Here is a 16,535-nt window from a genome sequence, read left to right as displayed (position 1 = left end):
ATCAGATATTGTACATCTGAAAGATGCAGACTTCAATGACCAGGCCCTGAGCTTTGTATCCCTACACTGCTAGGATTCAGTTGTTCTGAAAGCAACAGTGATCCAAAATGTGTGGGTACCAGAACCACCTGGAGCACTTGTGAAAACACAGTCCCCATTCAGTTTCTCTGAAGTTCTGATATAGGGCCCCCAGTCAGCTTCTCAGTAAACTGATGCTGAGGCAGCTGGTCCCCAGATCACAACTGGATGACCAAGACAAATGACAGCTCTGCACACATCATCTGCCAACTTCCAATCACTGACCTCCCTCTCAACAAAAGCAATGACGTCATAAAAGCTCAAAGTCACTCACACTCAAGCAGAGTTTGGGGTTCCAGAACCACTTCAAATATAAGATCAGTAACCCCAGACCAAAGTAGTTTATACTATGGAAAAGAAACCTTTCCTTCCAGGGGTTTTTCTTTTTCTTTAGGTTTCTCCTCATTCACAAATCATTTCCATTTTTCAATATGAATGTTATGGAAAAGAATAACTCATTTAGATTTTTTATACTTTTTACTTCAGTAAACTCATTGTTTTCTTTTGAATCAAATTTTCATGCCTCTTCCACCTTTGTTGGACTATGTGCTCTCTGAACAAAAAGAATCATGTGATTGAAAGAGCATTGGAAATTCATTTAATTTCTCCTTGACCTCAGGCAAGACTGTGTCTAAACCATCCTCATACAGAGCACAAGAACAGGCAGCAGGGCCCCCCATTCAGCATTCTATTGAGAACTTGAATATACTACTACTCCTTCTTGTCCCCAAGCCAGCTGACCTCAGCGTTAGGGTATTATTAGAAAGCCTAAACCTTAAATTATTTGGACTCATCCTTTATTCTACTTCTAATAATTTTATTTATTTATACTACTTAAATATATGCTATCTTAATGATTTTTTTGTTGGTTGGTACGAAGGGGAAGATTAATTTAATTCATAAAGTAACTAAAAGTGATTTAATTAGCACAAGTAAAGATTTATGTATAAATGACATTAAATATAATGCAATGGCCCTTATGGGAACAAAAAGTGAATTAGTTGAGAATAAGCTGCAATGGTATTAGTCATTTTATTTTATTAAAAGAAGTGGTGATGCATTATAGTTTTGAAAACTTTATGAGACATCAGACATCTCATACATAAAATAGGTGGGAATAGGAGAACTTTTAAAATAGATAGCAAGTTCTACTTAACCATATTTTATGATATTTCACATGAGTGAAATCTTTCAAAAAGATTTATTTATTGTGTTTATAGTATTTTTCCTGCATGCATGCCTGTAGGCCAGAAGAGAGCACCAGATCTCACTACAGATGGTTGTGAACCACCATGTGGTTGCTGGGAGTTGAACTCAGGACCTTTAGAAAAAGCAGGCATGCACTTAACCACTGAGTCGTCTCTTCAGCCCCACATGAGTGAATATTAATAGAGCATTATTCATATTTTTTGACTTTTCATGTTGTGTAGTCTTTATTATTGGAAGTAGGGTCATAGTAATGAATGATTTTAACTTTAATGACTCAAAAATATGGATTCTATCATATGATAATCATTTTCTGAAAATATTCTTTTCCTATTCAAATACTTGAATCATTTGGAGAGCCAATGGATACATGGACAAAAGTCCATGAAATACATATATTTTTACACAGTTTAGAATGGAAATATGCCATTTATTTCCATTTCAACATTCTAAATACTATTATTTTAAATGTATACTTGGGTTTTGGGATGGTGAGGTACTCCAGGCATCCCTGGCCTTGAAGGATGGGTCTGCTTCTTGCCTACTGTAATAAAGCTTTGTGGTGGAGGTGGTGCATTTAGTCTCCAGAGAGAAGGAAGATGCTGCTTGCACAGCACTTCTACTCACCAGTCCATGAAGCAGCAAGGGTGTTGGCTTTGAAGGAAGCCAACTGTCCTGCTCTCCCAGCCAGAGGTAAAGAATTGCATTGGTGGCCACTAGAGGGAGGAGGATTAGGAATAGAGTAAATTGTGGGGAAAAGGCACCCATGAAAAACGCACATGGGACAACCAACACATCACCAACCACTGCCTACCAGCTACATCTACCTCGCTGAGGGATTATAATGGGGTCACTAAACATGGTTAGCCCAGAGATCCAGACACCAGTAATTTATGCAGCATCCCAGTATACTGCCCCTTAACTTTGATGGCTGGAGAAGGGAGTTTGAACGGGATTGTGGGAAACACGCAATTGTACAAACACAAGCACACAAGCACACATACATTCTCATGCCCCATTACAACAAGTTGCACTTGTGACGTCTGATTCTTGCTGGTTTTTATTTTAAAACTCTTGATGTTCTTTACCAAGAATGTATTCATGAAAAGCAAACAGCCCACCTTCAAGATAGTCTTGGAGAAGCACCAGCAGAGATACTCATGTGTCAAGATGTATTTTACCAACAAATCTGTGTAAATTACATGAGGTTGAAACAAACAGAATGTAATATAATTAAGCAAAGTTTCTTTTGCTAAATTACAGCTTGAAGCAAACCTGCAAAAAATGTTACCAATTAGCTTCTTTAGCAAACAAAAAACACAGCTCGGAGTAGGTCTTTCCACACTGCCAGCTGTGGGCTGCCTAGTGGGTGTCTTACCTCCAGCACAAGTAGCTGAGCACTCTGACCAGGGCTGATGATGCCACAGAAATCCAACTTCATTATCTCCACTGCCAGGACGAGCGATGGGAACGTTGAACTTGTACCTAATTCCCAAATTCTGTTCTTGGAGTAGAACCTGCCATTGAAAACAACTGGTGAAGATAATTAAAATACAATGAGCCTTCATTTAGATACTTATCATTTCTTCTGAAGAAGAAAATGCCATAGAGCATGTCTTACAGGAAATTTGGAACATTTGTTTATTTACTTTAGCTTTTTGACAGTCTCTGTGGTCCAGGCTGACCTTGAACCTATGACAACTTTAAAAAACTATTACATTTTTGTTTATTTATTGGTGGGAGGGTGTGTACATGCCTTGAAGCATGTACAGAGGTCAGAGGGCAATTTGTCAGAGTTGGTTCTCTCCTTCTATCATGTGAATCATGGGGATTGAACTTAGGCTTGGTGACAAACGCCTTTATCTGATGAGGCATCTCAGTGGCCTACAACACAGCTTCAAAGCACATGAGTTTTAATAAAATCTTTCTTTTTTCTGTTCATGGGTAGTATGTCATTGTTTTCATTTATACTGCTTGGTCATAAAACTTTTACTCAAGAAAACATGAAAAGCTGGGTAGTGGTGGCACACACCTTTAATCCCAGCACTCGGGAGGCAGAGGCAGGCGGATCTCTCTGAGTTGGTGGCCAGCCTGGTCTACAGAGCTAGTTCCAGGATAGCCAGGGCTACACAGAGAAATCCTGTCTCAAAAAACAAACAAACAAAAAACTATGAAAAGACGAAAGTCACTTGGCAAGAGATCTATGGCCTTCGCTCTGCAGTGTCTACACTTTCGGGATAAAATCATCTTACCTTTGCCTTAATTCCATCACCTGCAAAACAGAGCTGATCAAACATGGCCCTTTTCAACCCCACAATGTGGAAATTACAGTGAAAATGTAATGATAAAGACACATTTACCATTACAATGAGATTTTCAGAGGTGGGTCCTAGGGCTTCCAAGGATTCTGGTTCATCTGTTGGTCTCTTGTAGTGGAAAGCTGTCCCAGAAACATCAAATTTCCTAGGCCAGTCAATAGTCCAGGCACCATTAATATAGTAATCATCCCCTTCAGATTTTAAAGCTGGAAAAGAGAACAACAATCCACTTAAAAATGTTAAATTTTGTTGAGTAGTATATCATGGATCAACTACTGCAGTAGGTTTATAATGAACCGTCATTTAATTCAGAGACAATGCTAGGCCATCTGTCCTCTCTTCCCTTTTTTCACTTCATCTGGTTCTCTTCCCCTTGGTTGCTTTTACTTCTCCCAAACAGTGACTAACTTTATTATGAGGATATTCCTATCTGGGACCCCACCTTCTAAAATTAAAAATGCATAGAAAAAAGGGGACTTAGAAATCTTTGACTAATATCTATATCTTGGGTCCCCAGGGCAGGAAGAAGGTGATTGCCAGGTGACCTGAGGGGTAAAGGCAGGGCCCTTCCTCCCACACATGCTTGCATCCACCATAAAGTGAGACAATGAGAGACTAAGGAGTCACAGGTCGCGTGAGATGGCACCAGGCACATGAGAAGTGTGGGGCAGCTATGGCCTAAGGCCAGTCTAGGGTGCAGAGTGAGACCTTGTTTCAAAAGCAAAAGTGGATGCCCTTGCTTTATGTTTGGGACAAGGTTTTTCTATAGAACCCACTGGTCTTATACTTGTAAGCCTCCTCCTGCCTTAGCCTCCTGAGCACTTGGTCTACAGTTGTTTGGGAGCCACCATATCATCTGTTCCTCACTTAAATGAAACTGGAATAAAAGAACTTACAGTGGATGCAATGCCTGTACTAGTTCTGCACAGTAACAGGATCATTGACAGTGAGGCAGGGATGGGGAGGTCCTCAGGCCTCCCTATCTATCACTACTGAACTATTTGCTACAGATACACTTAGGAAGAAGGCAACTTGTTGCCTTCAGTTGTTTACCCACTAGTGACCCCATCAGGCTCCAGTGGATACTTTCAATCCAATGACCACACAGATGACCCTGGTTATGTTAAATGGTCATAAACAAAACTACAAGTCATAAATCTAGAAAAAGGAGTGGAGAAGTTGATAAGGATGGATGTAGGGGAAAGAGAGTAATAAAAATGGGTTATATACATACATATATGAAATTGTCAAAGAACAGAATTAATAATAATAAAACAATGTCAACCAAAGAACTGCAATAATTTTTATATGAATGTTAAGAGGGTAACTAATTAAGTATTCATAATGTCATTGATGAAAATGAATGAAGCATTTATATGAGAGGATAAGAAGGGCATTAGGAAAAAATGAAAGAGGAGCTTGGCATGAGGGTTGAAGTGAGGGGCAGACTTACTCTCTAAATAGTAAAGGAATGATTAAATGGCCATGGTGAGGGAACACTTGTGGTTCTGGAGCACAGACAACTGAACAACAGAACCAAAGAGTTTGAAAATAGATCCAGGTCATAAGAGAATTGTTTTTGTCCTATCTCACTTTTTAAAAAATTTTTTTAATTAATTTTATTTTTCATATATTACATCCTGACCACAGTTTCCCCTCCCCCTCACCTTCCAGGCCTCTTCTAGATCCACTCCTCTTCTGTTTCCCTTCAGAAATGAACAAGCCTCCCAGGAATGTCAACCAAACACGGCATTACAAGATGCACTAAAACTGGGCACGTACCCTCATATCAAGGCTGGATGAGGCAATCCAGTAGGAGGAAAAGGATCCCAAGAGCAGGCATAAGAGTCAGAGACAGCCCCCACTCCCACTATTAGGAGTCCTGTAAGATTACCAAGCTACAAAACCATAACATGTATGTAGAGGACCTAGATCAGACCCATATAGGTTCTCCGATTGTCACTCCAGACTCTATGATCCCTATGAGTCCTGGTTAGTTGATTCTGTGGGCTATTTTCTCACGGTGGCCTTGACCCCTCTCTTACTACTACAGTCCTTTCTCCCCTTCTTCCAGAGCATTCCCTGAGCTCCACCTAATGTTTGGCTCTTATTCTCTGCATCTGCTCCTATCAGAGGTTTCCAATGATGAAACCTCTCTGATGACATACTCATCAGTATATCAATACTGATACTCCAATCTGAGTATGTCAGAATCTGACTATTTAATTGATCATTAGAAATCATTTAATTGACTTTTTTTGGTTTGTTTGTTTGTTTGTTTGTCTTTTGCCAATTGTGTTCGGTTCTATCCTGGCTCTCTGGGCTATCCAGCGTCTGGTTCCTGACCCTCCAAGCAGTGCCAGGCGTGGGCTCCCTCTCGTGGCATGAGTCTTAAGTTGGACCAGTCATTAGGTGGCCACTCACACAAGTTCTGTGCCACCTTTACTTGAGCACATCTTGAGGTAGGACAAATTGTAGGTTGAAGGTTTTGTGGCTGGGTTGGTGTACCAGGCTCTCTACTGGAGGCCATGCTTGGTTACAAAAGATGGTTGGTTCAGGCACCATCTCCTGTTACTAGAATCTTGGCTAGGATCACCCTCAAAGACTCAGGGACTTTCCATTGCATTAGATTTCTACCCCATTCCTGAAATATCCCCCAAATCCAGTCATTGCTCCTAGAACTCTTTCCCTCCAATTCACCCCACCCCCATCTGATCCTTCCCTGTTCCCGTCCCAACCTGCTGCAAATCCACCCAGGAAATCTATTCTATTTCCCCTTCCCAGGGAGATCCATGCATCCCATTTGAGCCCTCATTGTTACCTAGCCTCTCTGGGTCTGTGGATTGTAGCATGATTACCCTTATTTTACAGTTAATATTCACTTATAAGTGAGAACATATCATGTTTGTCTTTCTGGGTCTCGGTTACCTCACTGAAAATGTTTTTTTTTTCTAATTTCACACATTTGCCAGAAAATTTCATAATGTCATTTTTTTAAACAGCCGAGTAATACTCGATTGTGTAAATACATGTACATTTTTTTGTCCATTATTTGGTTGAGAGACATCTAGGTTGTTTCCAGTTTCTGGCTATTATGAAAAAGCTGCAAGTGTCCTTGTGGTAAGATGGAGTGTCCTTTGAGTATATGCCCAGGAGTGGGACAGATGAATTTTGAGGTATATTAATTTCCAGTTTTCTGAGTAACTGCCATATTGATTTCCAAAGAGGCTATACAAGTTTGCCCACACAATGGAGGAGTGTTCCTCTTGCTACAAATCCTTTCTACCATGAACAGCCACTTGTATTATTGATCTTAGCCATTCTAACACGTGTAAGATGGCATCTCAGAATCATTTTGATTTGCATTTTCCTGATGGCTAAGGATGTTAAACATTTCTTTAAGTGTTTATTTGGCATTTGAGATACTTCTGTTGAGAATTCTCTATTTATACCTGTACCCCATTTTTATTTTTATGATGTCTAGTTTCTTGAGGTCTTTATACATTTTGGAAATCAGCCCTCTGTCAGATGTGGGAGTGGTGAAGATCTTTCACATTCTGTAGGCTACCTTTTTTGTCCTGTTGACAGTGTCCTTTGCCTAACAGAAGCTTTTCAGTTTCAAGAAGCCCCATTTATTAACTGTCGATCTTAGCGCCTGTGCTATTGGCGGTCTGTTCAGGAAGTTGTTTCCTCTGTCAAGTGTTCAAGGCTATTCCTCATTTTCTACTCTAGCAGGTTCAGTGTATTTGGTTTTATGTTGAGGTCTTTGATACACTGGGACTTGAGTTTTGTACAGGGTGATAGATATGGATCATCTGTATTTTTCTACATGCCAACATCCAGTTAGACCAGCACCATTTGTAGATGTTCTCTTTTTTCCATTGTATATTTCTGGCTTCTTTATTAAAAACAAAAACAGGTGTCAACAGGTGAGCGGATTTATGTCTGGCTCTTCAATTCCATTAATCAACCTTCCTGCAGTTATGGGAATACCATGTGATTTTTACTATTGTAGTTCTATGGTAGAGCTTGAAACCAGGGATGTTGATACTTCTAGAAGTTCTTTTATTGTGCAGGATTGTTTTGGATATCCTGAGTATTTTGGTGTTTTTTTTTTTCATATGAAATTGAGTATTGTCTTTCAAGGTCGGTAAAGAATTGTGTTGGAACTTTGACATGCTGAATCTTTCCCGGTAAGCCACGACCACGTGGTGACATACAGATTATTAGAAATGGGTTGAATCAAGATGTGAGAGTTGACCAATAAGAAATTAGAGCTAATGGCCAGGCAGTAATTTAATTAATACAATTTCCGTGTGGTTATTTCAGGGATTAAGCTAGCCGGGCAGATGGGAGCTGGGCAGCAGGACGCAGCCCACTCCTCATTCATACTACAATTTTTGGCTATTATAAAGGGTGTTGATTCTCTGATTTCTTTCTCAGCCTTTTATTGTTAGTATATGGGAGAGCTACTGATTTTTTTTTTAGTTAATTTTGTATCCAGTCACTTGACTAAAGTTGTTTATGAGATGTAGGAAATCCCTGGTAGAGTTTTTGGGGTTGTTTACTATCATATCATCTGTGAGTAGCAATACTTTGATTTCTCTTTTTCCAATTTGTATCCCCTGGATCTCCTTTAGTTGTTTTATTGCACTAGCTAGAAATTCAAGTACTATATGTGTGTGTGTGTTTTGGTTTTGCTGGTATGAGACTATTTCCTGTGTTTTCTTTGGTGTAGTTAACCTCCTTGGATTGGAGCGTTTCTTCTAGTACCTTTATAGGGCTGGATTTGTAGATAGACATTAAATTTGACTTTTTTGTGGAATATATTGTTTTGTCCACCTATGATAACTGAAAGTTTTGCTGGGTATAGTAGTCTGGGCTGGCATTTGTGGCAAGACATCTGTCCAGGCCCTTCTGGCTTTTATAGTGTCTGTTCAGAAGTTTAATAGGTCGTCTTTTATATGTTACTTGACCTTTTCCCTTGCCACTTTTAATATTCTTTGTTCTGTATGTTTAGTGTTTTGATTTTTGTGCAGCAAGAGAATTTTCTGGTCCAATCTATTTGGTGTTGCATAAGCTTCTTGAACTTTTACAGGCATGTCCATCTTTAGGTTGGGAAAGTTTTTTTCTATAATGTTGTTAAATATATTCTCTGGGTTTTTGTGCTGGGTGACTTCTCCTTCTTCTACTTCTATTTTTCTTAGGTTTGATTTTTTTCATAGTGCCCCAGACTTCCTGGATGTTTAGTGTCAGAAATTTTTTAGACTTACCATTTACTTTGAGTGGTATATCTATTTCGTCTAGAGTGTCTTCAATGCATGAGATTTTCTCTCCCATCTCTTGAATTCCACTGGTGCTACTTGCATCTATAGTTCCTGTTTGCTTATCCAGATTTTCCATTTCCAGAATTCCCTCCGTTTGTGTTTTCTTTATTGCTTCTATTTCCATTTTCAGGTCTTGAACAGTTTTAATCATTTCCTTCAAGTGTTTATTTGTATCCTCCAAGTGTTTGTTTTTCCTGCATTTCTTTGAGGGAAATTTTCATTTCCTACAATTGTTTGTGCTTTCTTAAATTTCTTCATTTCCTATTTAAGGACCTCTACCATCTTCATAAAGTTGGTTTTAAGGCCGTTTTCTTGTGCTTCAGTTGTGTTGGAATATTTAGGGCTTGCTGTAGTAGGACACCTGAGTTGTGGTACTGATACATTTCCCAAGCTATTGTTGACTGTGTTCTTTCTTACACTGGTGTCTACATATTTGGGCTTCCTGTGATTATACGTCTAGGTGCCGATTTCTGAGTTTGTCTTTGTTGGATGAGTGTTTTGTTCCTTTGTTTCTCTTTGGAGCTTTGATCTTTATGGCCTGGATTTGTGGCAGCCAGTGTGACCTCTGGTCCAGCAGGGAGTCTCTGTCTGAGTTGGGGGCCACAATTCGGGTAGCCTTTGGTTCAGTAGGGGAATCTCCATACAAATTGGATAGTGGGGGGGCATTGATGTGGAAGGGAGTGGAGGATACGGATAGTATGTTTGTGGGAAGCACTGAGAGAGTATAGGTAAGCTGCCTACCTGTAGTGTGGCCTCTGGTTCAGCAGTGAGTCTGAGTTCACCTGTTTAACTGGCTGGCGTGACCTGTACCTGAGCTACAGATATCAGCTTGATGTCTATCCTACTTAGCTTTAAACTGCCAACCTGACAAAGCCTGGAGTCACTTGAGGAAGGGAGTCTAGATAGGGATTCCCTAGATCAGCTTATCCTGGTAGCATATGTGTGAAAGATGGTCTTTATTATTAATTGATATTGGAGGGTTCCGTCCATTGTGGGCAGCATTATTATCTGGCAGGTAGGACTAGGCTGTATAAGAGAGCCAGTTACACATGCATCAGTGAGAAGTCAGCAAGCAGCATCCTCCATGATTTTGGCTTTAGTTTCCTATTTGAGCCTGCCCTGCTTCTCTCAATGATGGACTGTGACCTGGAATGTAAGCCAAATAAACCCAATCTTTCTCTAATTGCTTTGATTAAGGTTTTTGTTGTAGCAACAGAATGAAACTAGAACAGTATTACAAAGGAAGCAACGTAAATTAGAAATGAAAATGTAAAAAAGAAATAGGACTAAGGCAAAAGTACTGAACTAACATCTCATTCTTAAGAATATTCTATGTAGCTATCTGGAACAATCTAAAGCAGATACTCAAATGCTTCTATGTATTATGTCAATAGTTACTATATCCAAATATCTATCAATGGATAAATGCAAAACCAACTTGTAACAAAGGCAATAACAGAATATTATACAGATAAAAATGAAATACTGATGCCTATTATAATGTAGTGAACTTCAAAAGTATTATACTTCCTTTATATGGCATACCTAGAGTGGGTACAAACCCATAGGTAGCTGGGTAGTGACAAGGACTGCAGGAATAAGGAAACGGGAAGGGGAATGCTTAATGCTTGCAAGATTTTCTTCTGGGTCTGAAAATGATTGGAATGTACTAAATGATACCAACTGTTCACTCTAGATCAGTGGTTCTTAACCTTCTGAATGCTGCAACCCTTTAAGACAGTTCCTCATGTTGTGGCAACCTCCCCAACCATAAAATTACTTTTGTTACTACTTCATAACTGTAATTTTGCTACTGTTATGAATCGTAAGGTAAATATCTAATATGTAGGATAGCTGATACATGAGTCCCAAAGCGATCACAACCCACAGGTTGAGAACTGTTGTTCTAAATGCTTACTCTTATGTAATACGAACTTCATCTAAAAAAAAGGTAAAAGAAAAAAATGAATGCCAAATTGATAAATATTTAAAATTAAATATAGTTAAATTACTCAGTGCCAAAAAAAAATGAGAGGACTTTTTTCTTGTCACATTAAAATCTGAGAAATGTGTCTAAGCATGACTGGAGACTCAGAAACTATATGATCCACAAAGGATACTTAGCTCAGAGCACTTGCTCAGCATGAACAAAGCTTTCAAGTTGATGTTCTTTAAAAATTTACAAAGGAAAAGATCAATAGATATGCACAGATATATGCATACCTTTCAGAAAGCTATTGGAGAAAATAGGTAAAGTTCAAAAATACACATGTCAAAAGCAGTGTTTTAGCACCTCTACAAAACTTATAAATTAGTGATCAATCGGTCAGCTTGACTGAAGAAGGGGCACAAAAGGACTGAAAGGACCAGGGTGTGTAGTCTGCCTCTCTAAAACATTTTGTCCTCCCATCCCGTAGCAAATACATCAGCACTTTCTGGCCTTCAGAGATGCTGTAAAGATTCACTCACCTTTCCCAGGGCTAATTCAACCCTTCCCCATCCTCTCCCTTCGGCCTCTCTAATACAGTCTCAGGAGCTTACCTTCTACTCTCAGTCCTCCTGCAAGGAGCTGCAGGCCCAGATTGCAGATGGACTGCACCTACCCAGTTTCAACCAGATTTAAGCACTATTTGGTTTTGATTTTTTTTTTATTTTAAGATTCTCATTTTTAGGCATTGCTTTCTGTCTCTGCCTCTCTCTGCTTCCTGTCCCCTCCCTCCAGCCCCACTCATGCCCTTCCTCTCTATTGGACCCAGGGCTTGTTTACTGAGTTACATCCCCAAATAATTTCTGTCTCATTAAAAAAAAATCAAAATTTTATTTAGATTTTAAAAGGAAATCTCAACCTTTGTTACACTGTAAAAACAAAATAAAATGTCGGTGGTGGTGCTATGCCTTCAGTCTGAGCACAGAGACTGTCAGGAAGATCTCTCTGAGTTTGAGGCCTGCTTGACCTACACTGCACATACTAGTACAGTCAGAGTTGTATAATGAGATAATATTGCAAACAACAACAACAAAAAGAAGAAAATTATTTAATTATCAGTAAAACAGCCAGTATTTTAAAAATTTAAAGACTTCCACCTCCTCTTGGTCTCTTTTTTCTTTTGTTAGTTTATCTTGTCTAACTTTGATGTGATAGTTTTTATTTTCTCTTATTATATTTTATTTTGTTATTTTTTTTAAAAAAAGCAAATAAATGAATGAAAACCTAGCCAGTAGGATAAAGGTTAATAATTAATTGTCACTTATACCTGCTGAAAGAGAGAAAATAATTTTTCTCCAGTAGAGTGACACTGGGTTTATCAACCACTCTAGGGCAAGCCTCATGCAGCTAACTAACATATAATTAGACTCCACAGTTTTTGTGTGTGTGTATTAGCATGGTGGGTTTCTGTTTGTTTGTTTTGTTTTGTTTTTTTAAGGTGTGGTTTTACTTTGTTTTCTTGGTTGTAGGTGGTTTTGTTGCTGTATCGGGTTTTTGTTTGTTTTTTAAGAAAGAACTAAAAGTTAGATGGGTAGGGAGCAGGAGGAGGATCTGGAAGGATTTGGGTGAGTAGAAGAACATGATCAAAATATATTCAAATTTAAAATTTTTTTAAAACATAAAAATATTTAAAATAAAAAAGAAATATTGGCATTCCAACATGGAAATTTCATAACTATTATAAAGTACAAGCAAAAATGTCTTGAAATTATTTGACTGTAAAACATATTTTCTTAAAGACTATAAATATATGAGAAGAAGCTGGACGAGGTCAACACAGAAACTTAAATCAAGTTGAAATTCAGATCATACAAAGAAAGGAAGTACGCCAAGTAATAGCAAATAAATGGATTATTTTTTTAATTTAAAAATTTGAAAAGTGGTGTAGGAGGTCCTTCTGTATTTGTGTTGATTTCATTGGTTGAATAAAAAAGCTGCCTTGGCCTTTTGATAGGGTAGCCCTTAGGTGGGCAGAGTAGACAGAACAAAATGCTGGGAGAAAGAAGGCAGGCAGAGAGAGCCTGCCATGAAGTCGCCAGAGTCAGACATGCTGAATCTTTCCCGGTAAGCCACGACCTCATGGTGACATACAGATTATCAGAAATGGGTTAATCAAGATGTGAGAGTTAGCCAAAAAAAAGGCTAGAACTAATGGCCAGGCAGTGTTTAAATGAATACAGTTTCCGTGTAATTATTTCGGGGCTAAGCTAGCTGGGCGATGGGATACAGTCCGCCGTTCGTCTTACTACAGAAAAGAATTTATTTATTTTGGTATTAGGAGTCAAACGCGAGGCCTCTTAAGTGATGTCCCCAACTCAGCAATTGTGAAATAGAAATATTGACAGTATACTGTAGAGCTAATTATATATGAAAATATGTATACTTAAAATATTACATGAGATAGTAGGAGACAATAAAAGTAAACTATTGAAAGTGTTTTACATTAGAAACAAGACAACATGATATAATTTGAAAATGTAATGTGATAAGTTAAAGAGGTATTCTGTAAATTCCATGCAACCATAACTAGAACAGTACAGTAAAGCTAATAACTATCCAAACATACAATGAAATAACAAATGAAATACCAGACACGTGATTAATCGTAAATGCACACACATACACACACACACACACACACACACACACACACACACACACACACACACACAGAAGATACAATAGGTAGAAACCACAAAGGACAAGTATCAACACCAAAATACTTGTAGAATACAAAAGGCCTGAGTAAAATTTAATTAATCATCAGTATGTGTGTGAGCCCATGACTGCCTGCACACGTGCGCCACTGCACATGGGGGACTCAGAGGGTAACTTTTAGGAGATGATTCTTTCTTTACATTGTGCGATGCAGGGACAACTAAAACCAAGACAACTTGTCTCCTCCAAATCTATCAATCCAAGATAATGGCTCAAAATGAGAAACACCTACATAAAATTTCTTTAAAAATTTCAAAAGAATAACTATAAACATGCTCAAAGAAATAAATGAGAATATGAGCAAATAGTTGAATGAAGAAAGGAAGCCAATATCCAATATGAAAATGGAATGTGAAATATAGAAGAAAAATTAAATTGAAATGTTAGACATGAAAACAATCAATAAATCAAGTAAAAAGTTCAGTGGAAAGCCTCAGAACACAGGGAAACACAGGGAAAGTAGGCTATCAAGATCTGAAGACAAAGTAGAGGAATAGGTACATTCAGTTAAGAGCACTAATACTTTTTTTTGTTTTAAATGTATGAATGGAAAGTACAAAGATCTTTGGGATACCACAAAATACCAAATCTTTGAGCTAGAGATACAGAAGAAGAACTGTTGAGAAGCTCCACCCAGCCCCACTCCCCTATTCCAGACCCTATCCCCGAGAAAGCCCTACCATCTGACAGTTCCCCGGTCAAGCTCAAGACGATCAACAGGCTATTTAAGGCCTGGCCCACAGGTCTGCCTTGTGCTCTCCTGTTCTTTCTCCTATTGTCCCGAGAGTCACCCAAGAGTTGCTTTGCTCTGCTGTTTATTAAATCTGGATTTATTAATTCAGTTTGATTTGGCTTATTATTTTGGCAGAGAAACCCAATAACTGAGATCTAATACTTATTAAGGACTACACATCAAAGACCTAAAAATATTTTCAAGTCAACCGGAGCAGAATAATTCTCAAATCCAGGATAAAAAGAAGTCCATCTAGGTATAAGAAGCATATAGAACACCAAATAGCTCTAGAAAACAAACTCCTCAAAGCATGTCAAACACCAAATATCTAGAAAAATGGCATTGTACTGAAAGCTGCAAGAGAGAAACACCATGTTACATGTAGATGGAGGCCTCATAAAACAGCTGAGTCTTAATGGAAGCTTTTAAAATTAAGAAGGTCTTGGAGTTATGTATTTGGAAAAATTACAAATGTGAAACAGATTGTGATACTTGGCAAAAATATATGTCATGATGTGGGAAGAAGAAAAATATTCCATGATAAAAGCAGGCTATAGGAGTTTATGACCATTAAGCCACCCAACAGAAGATACTGGAAGTAATTCTTTGGACTGAAAAGGATGACAAGCATATCAAAGAGGGTAAGCGGTAGGGGAGTAAATGATGCTAGAACAACAGCTGAGAAAATGAGGATTAAGAAAAGCCTAAACACTGCATCAACAGAATGGCAGGAATTAATATACATCTTTCAATAACAGTGTACATTAAAGGTCTTAATTTCCCAATCAAAAGACAGAAAATAAAAGATTGGATTAAAAAAACAGGAATCATCTATTTTCTGCCTGTAAGAAACATACTCACCATCAAAGATAGATATTAGTTTAGGGTGAAAGAATGGAAAAAGGTATTCCAAACAAATCAAATTATAAATAGCAGGTATCACTATTCTGATCTGACAATATAAACCTCAAACCAAAAGTAATCTAAAGAGAATAACAAGATCCCTTTATTCCAATTCTATCAGTTTCTTGCCTTGGTGTGGTGATAAAATACCTGGTAAGAAGTAAACGTAAAGGAGGGTTTATCTTGGCTCATGGTTCTAGGAAACAGTTTATCTTGGAAGAGAAACCATGTGTTAGGATCATGAGATGACTGGCTGCACCCTCAGTCAGGAAGCAGATGGTGATATATGACTGCTCAGCTGACTTTCTTTCTTTCTTTTTTTTTTTTTTTTTACTGTCAAGGATTCCAGTCCATTCAATGGCACTGCCTAAATTTGTGGTAGTTCTTTCCATCTCAGCAATCTAATGAAGATAAACCATCATGGGGATGGCTAGAGCCTAACCTAATAAAGATAATCATTCATAAGTATGTACAGTAGCTTACTTCCTAGATGGTTTTAGATCCTATCAAACTAAGCAATATCAACCATCACAGGGATCAATCCAATAAGAGGATGTTGCAACTCTACACATATATGAATTGTACATAGGTAAATTTAACTTCATAAAACACAAACTACTAGATACAAAGACACAAATTAACCCAGTCATAATAGTAGTATGGCAACTTTTGTACCTGACTCCCACCAACTGATAGCTCCCTCATTTCCATCCTCCCACCAGAGAAATATTAGGATTAAATAGTATCTTAAATCAAATAATCTCAACAAACATCTACAGATACTCCACTCAAAAACATATGATACATATTCTTCTTGGCAGACCACAGAATTTTCTCTAAAATAGATCACATATTACACACAAAAATAGCTGTAGCAAATATAGGACTCTTGAAATAATTCACCAAGTGAATAATTCATTTTATTCTATTTGATTACAGTGGATTAAGACTACAATTCAACAGTAAGAATTATGGACAAACACAAACTCATGGAGATTAAACAACACACTATTGAGCAATAAATGGATCGTTGAAGAAATGAAGGAAACAACAACAAAAATGCCTCTGGAACCAGGTGATAATGAAAACACAACATGCCAAAGCCTTTGGGACACAATGAAAATAGTACAAAGAGGGAAGCTTTAGTTCTAAGTGTCTACACTAAGAAATCAGAGAGATTTCAAATTAAAAATGTCATAATACATCTTTGGATCTTGGAAAAGTGAGAACAAGCTAAACAAGCTAATCAGTAGACTGAAAGACAT

General features: G+C 38.0%; 1 protein-coding gene across 5 annotated transcripts in view; it reads right to left on the bottom strand.

Moving 5' to 3' along the window:
- Adamts6 (ADAM metallopeptidase with thrombospondin type 1 motif 6) overlaps positions 1–16,535 on the bottom strand; it is a 211,614-nt gene that overhangs the window by 44,639 nt on the left and 150,440 nt on the right. For 4 of the 5 annotated variants that reach the window (XM_087896876.1, XM_048442950.3, XM_048442953.3 and 1 more), the window contains 2 exons: positions 3,645–3,808; positions 2,663–2,801 (listed from right to left, as the gene is read on the bottom strand). In XM_087896876.1, coding sequence (XP_087753002.1) covers positions 2,663–2,801; positions 3,645–3,808 — 303 coding nt within the window. Of the gene's footprint in view, positions 1–1,911; positions 2,001–2,662; positions 2,802–3,644; positions 3,809–16,535 lie in introns of all 5 variants that reach the window. The other variant, XR_015734982.1, reaches the window with a different exon arrangement.

This window comes from Myodes glareolus, chromosome 15 (assembly GCF_982192425.1).
Source record: "Myodes glareolus chromosome 15, mMyoGla1.1, whole genome shotgun sequence".
Lineage (NCBI taxonomy): Eukaryota > Metazoa > Chordata > Mammalia > Rodentia > Cricetidae > Myodes > Myodes glareolus.
The sequence above is the reverse complement of the archived record's forward strand: the minus strand, read 5'-3'. Positions and strand labels throughout refer to the sequence as shown.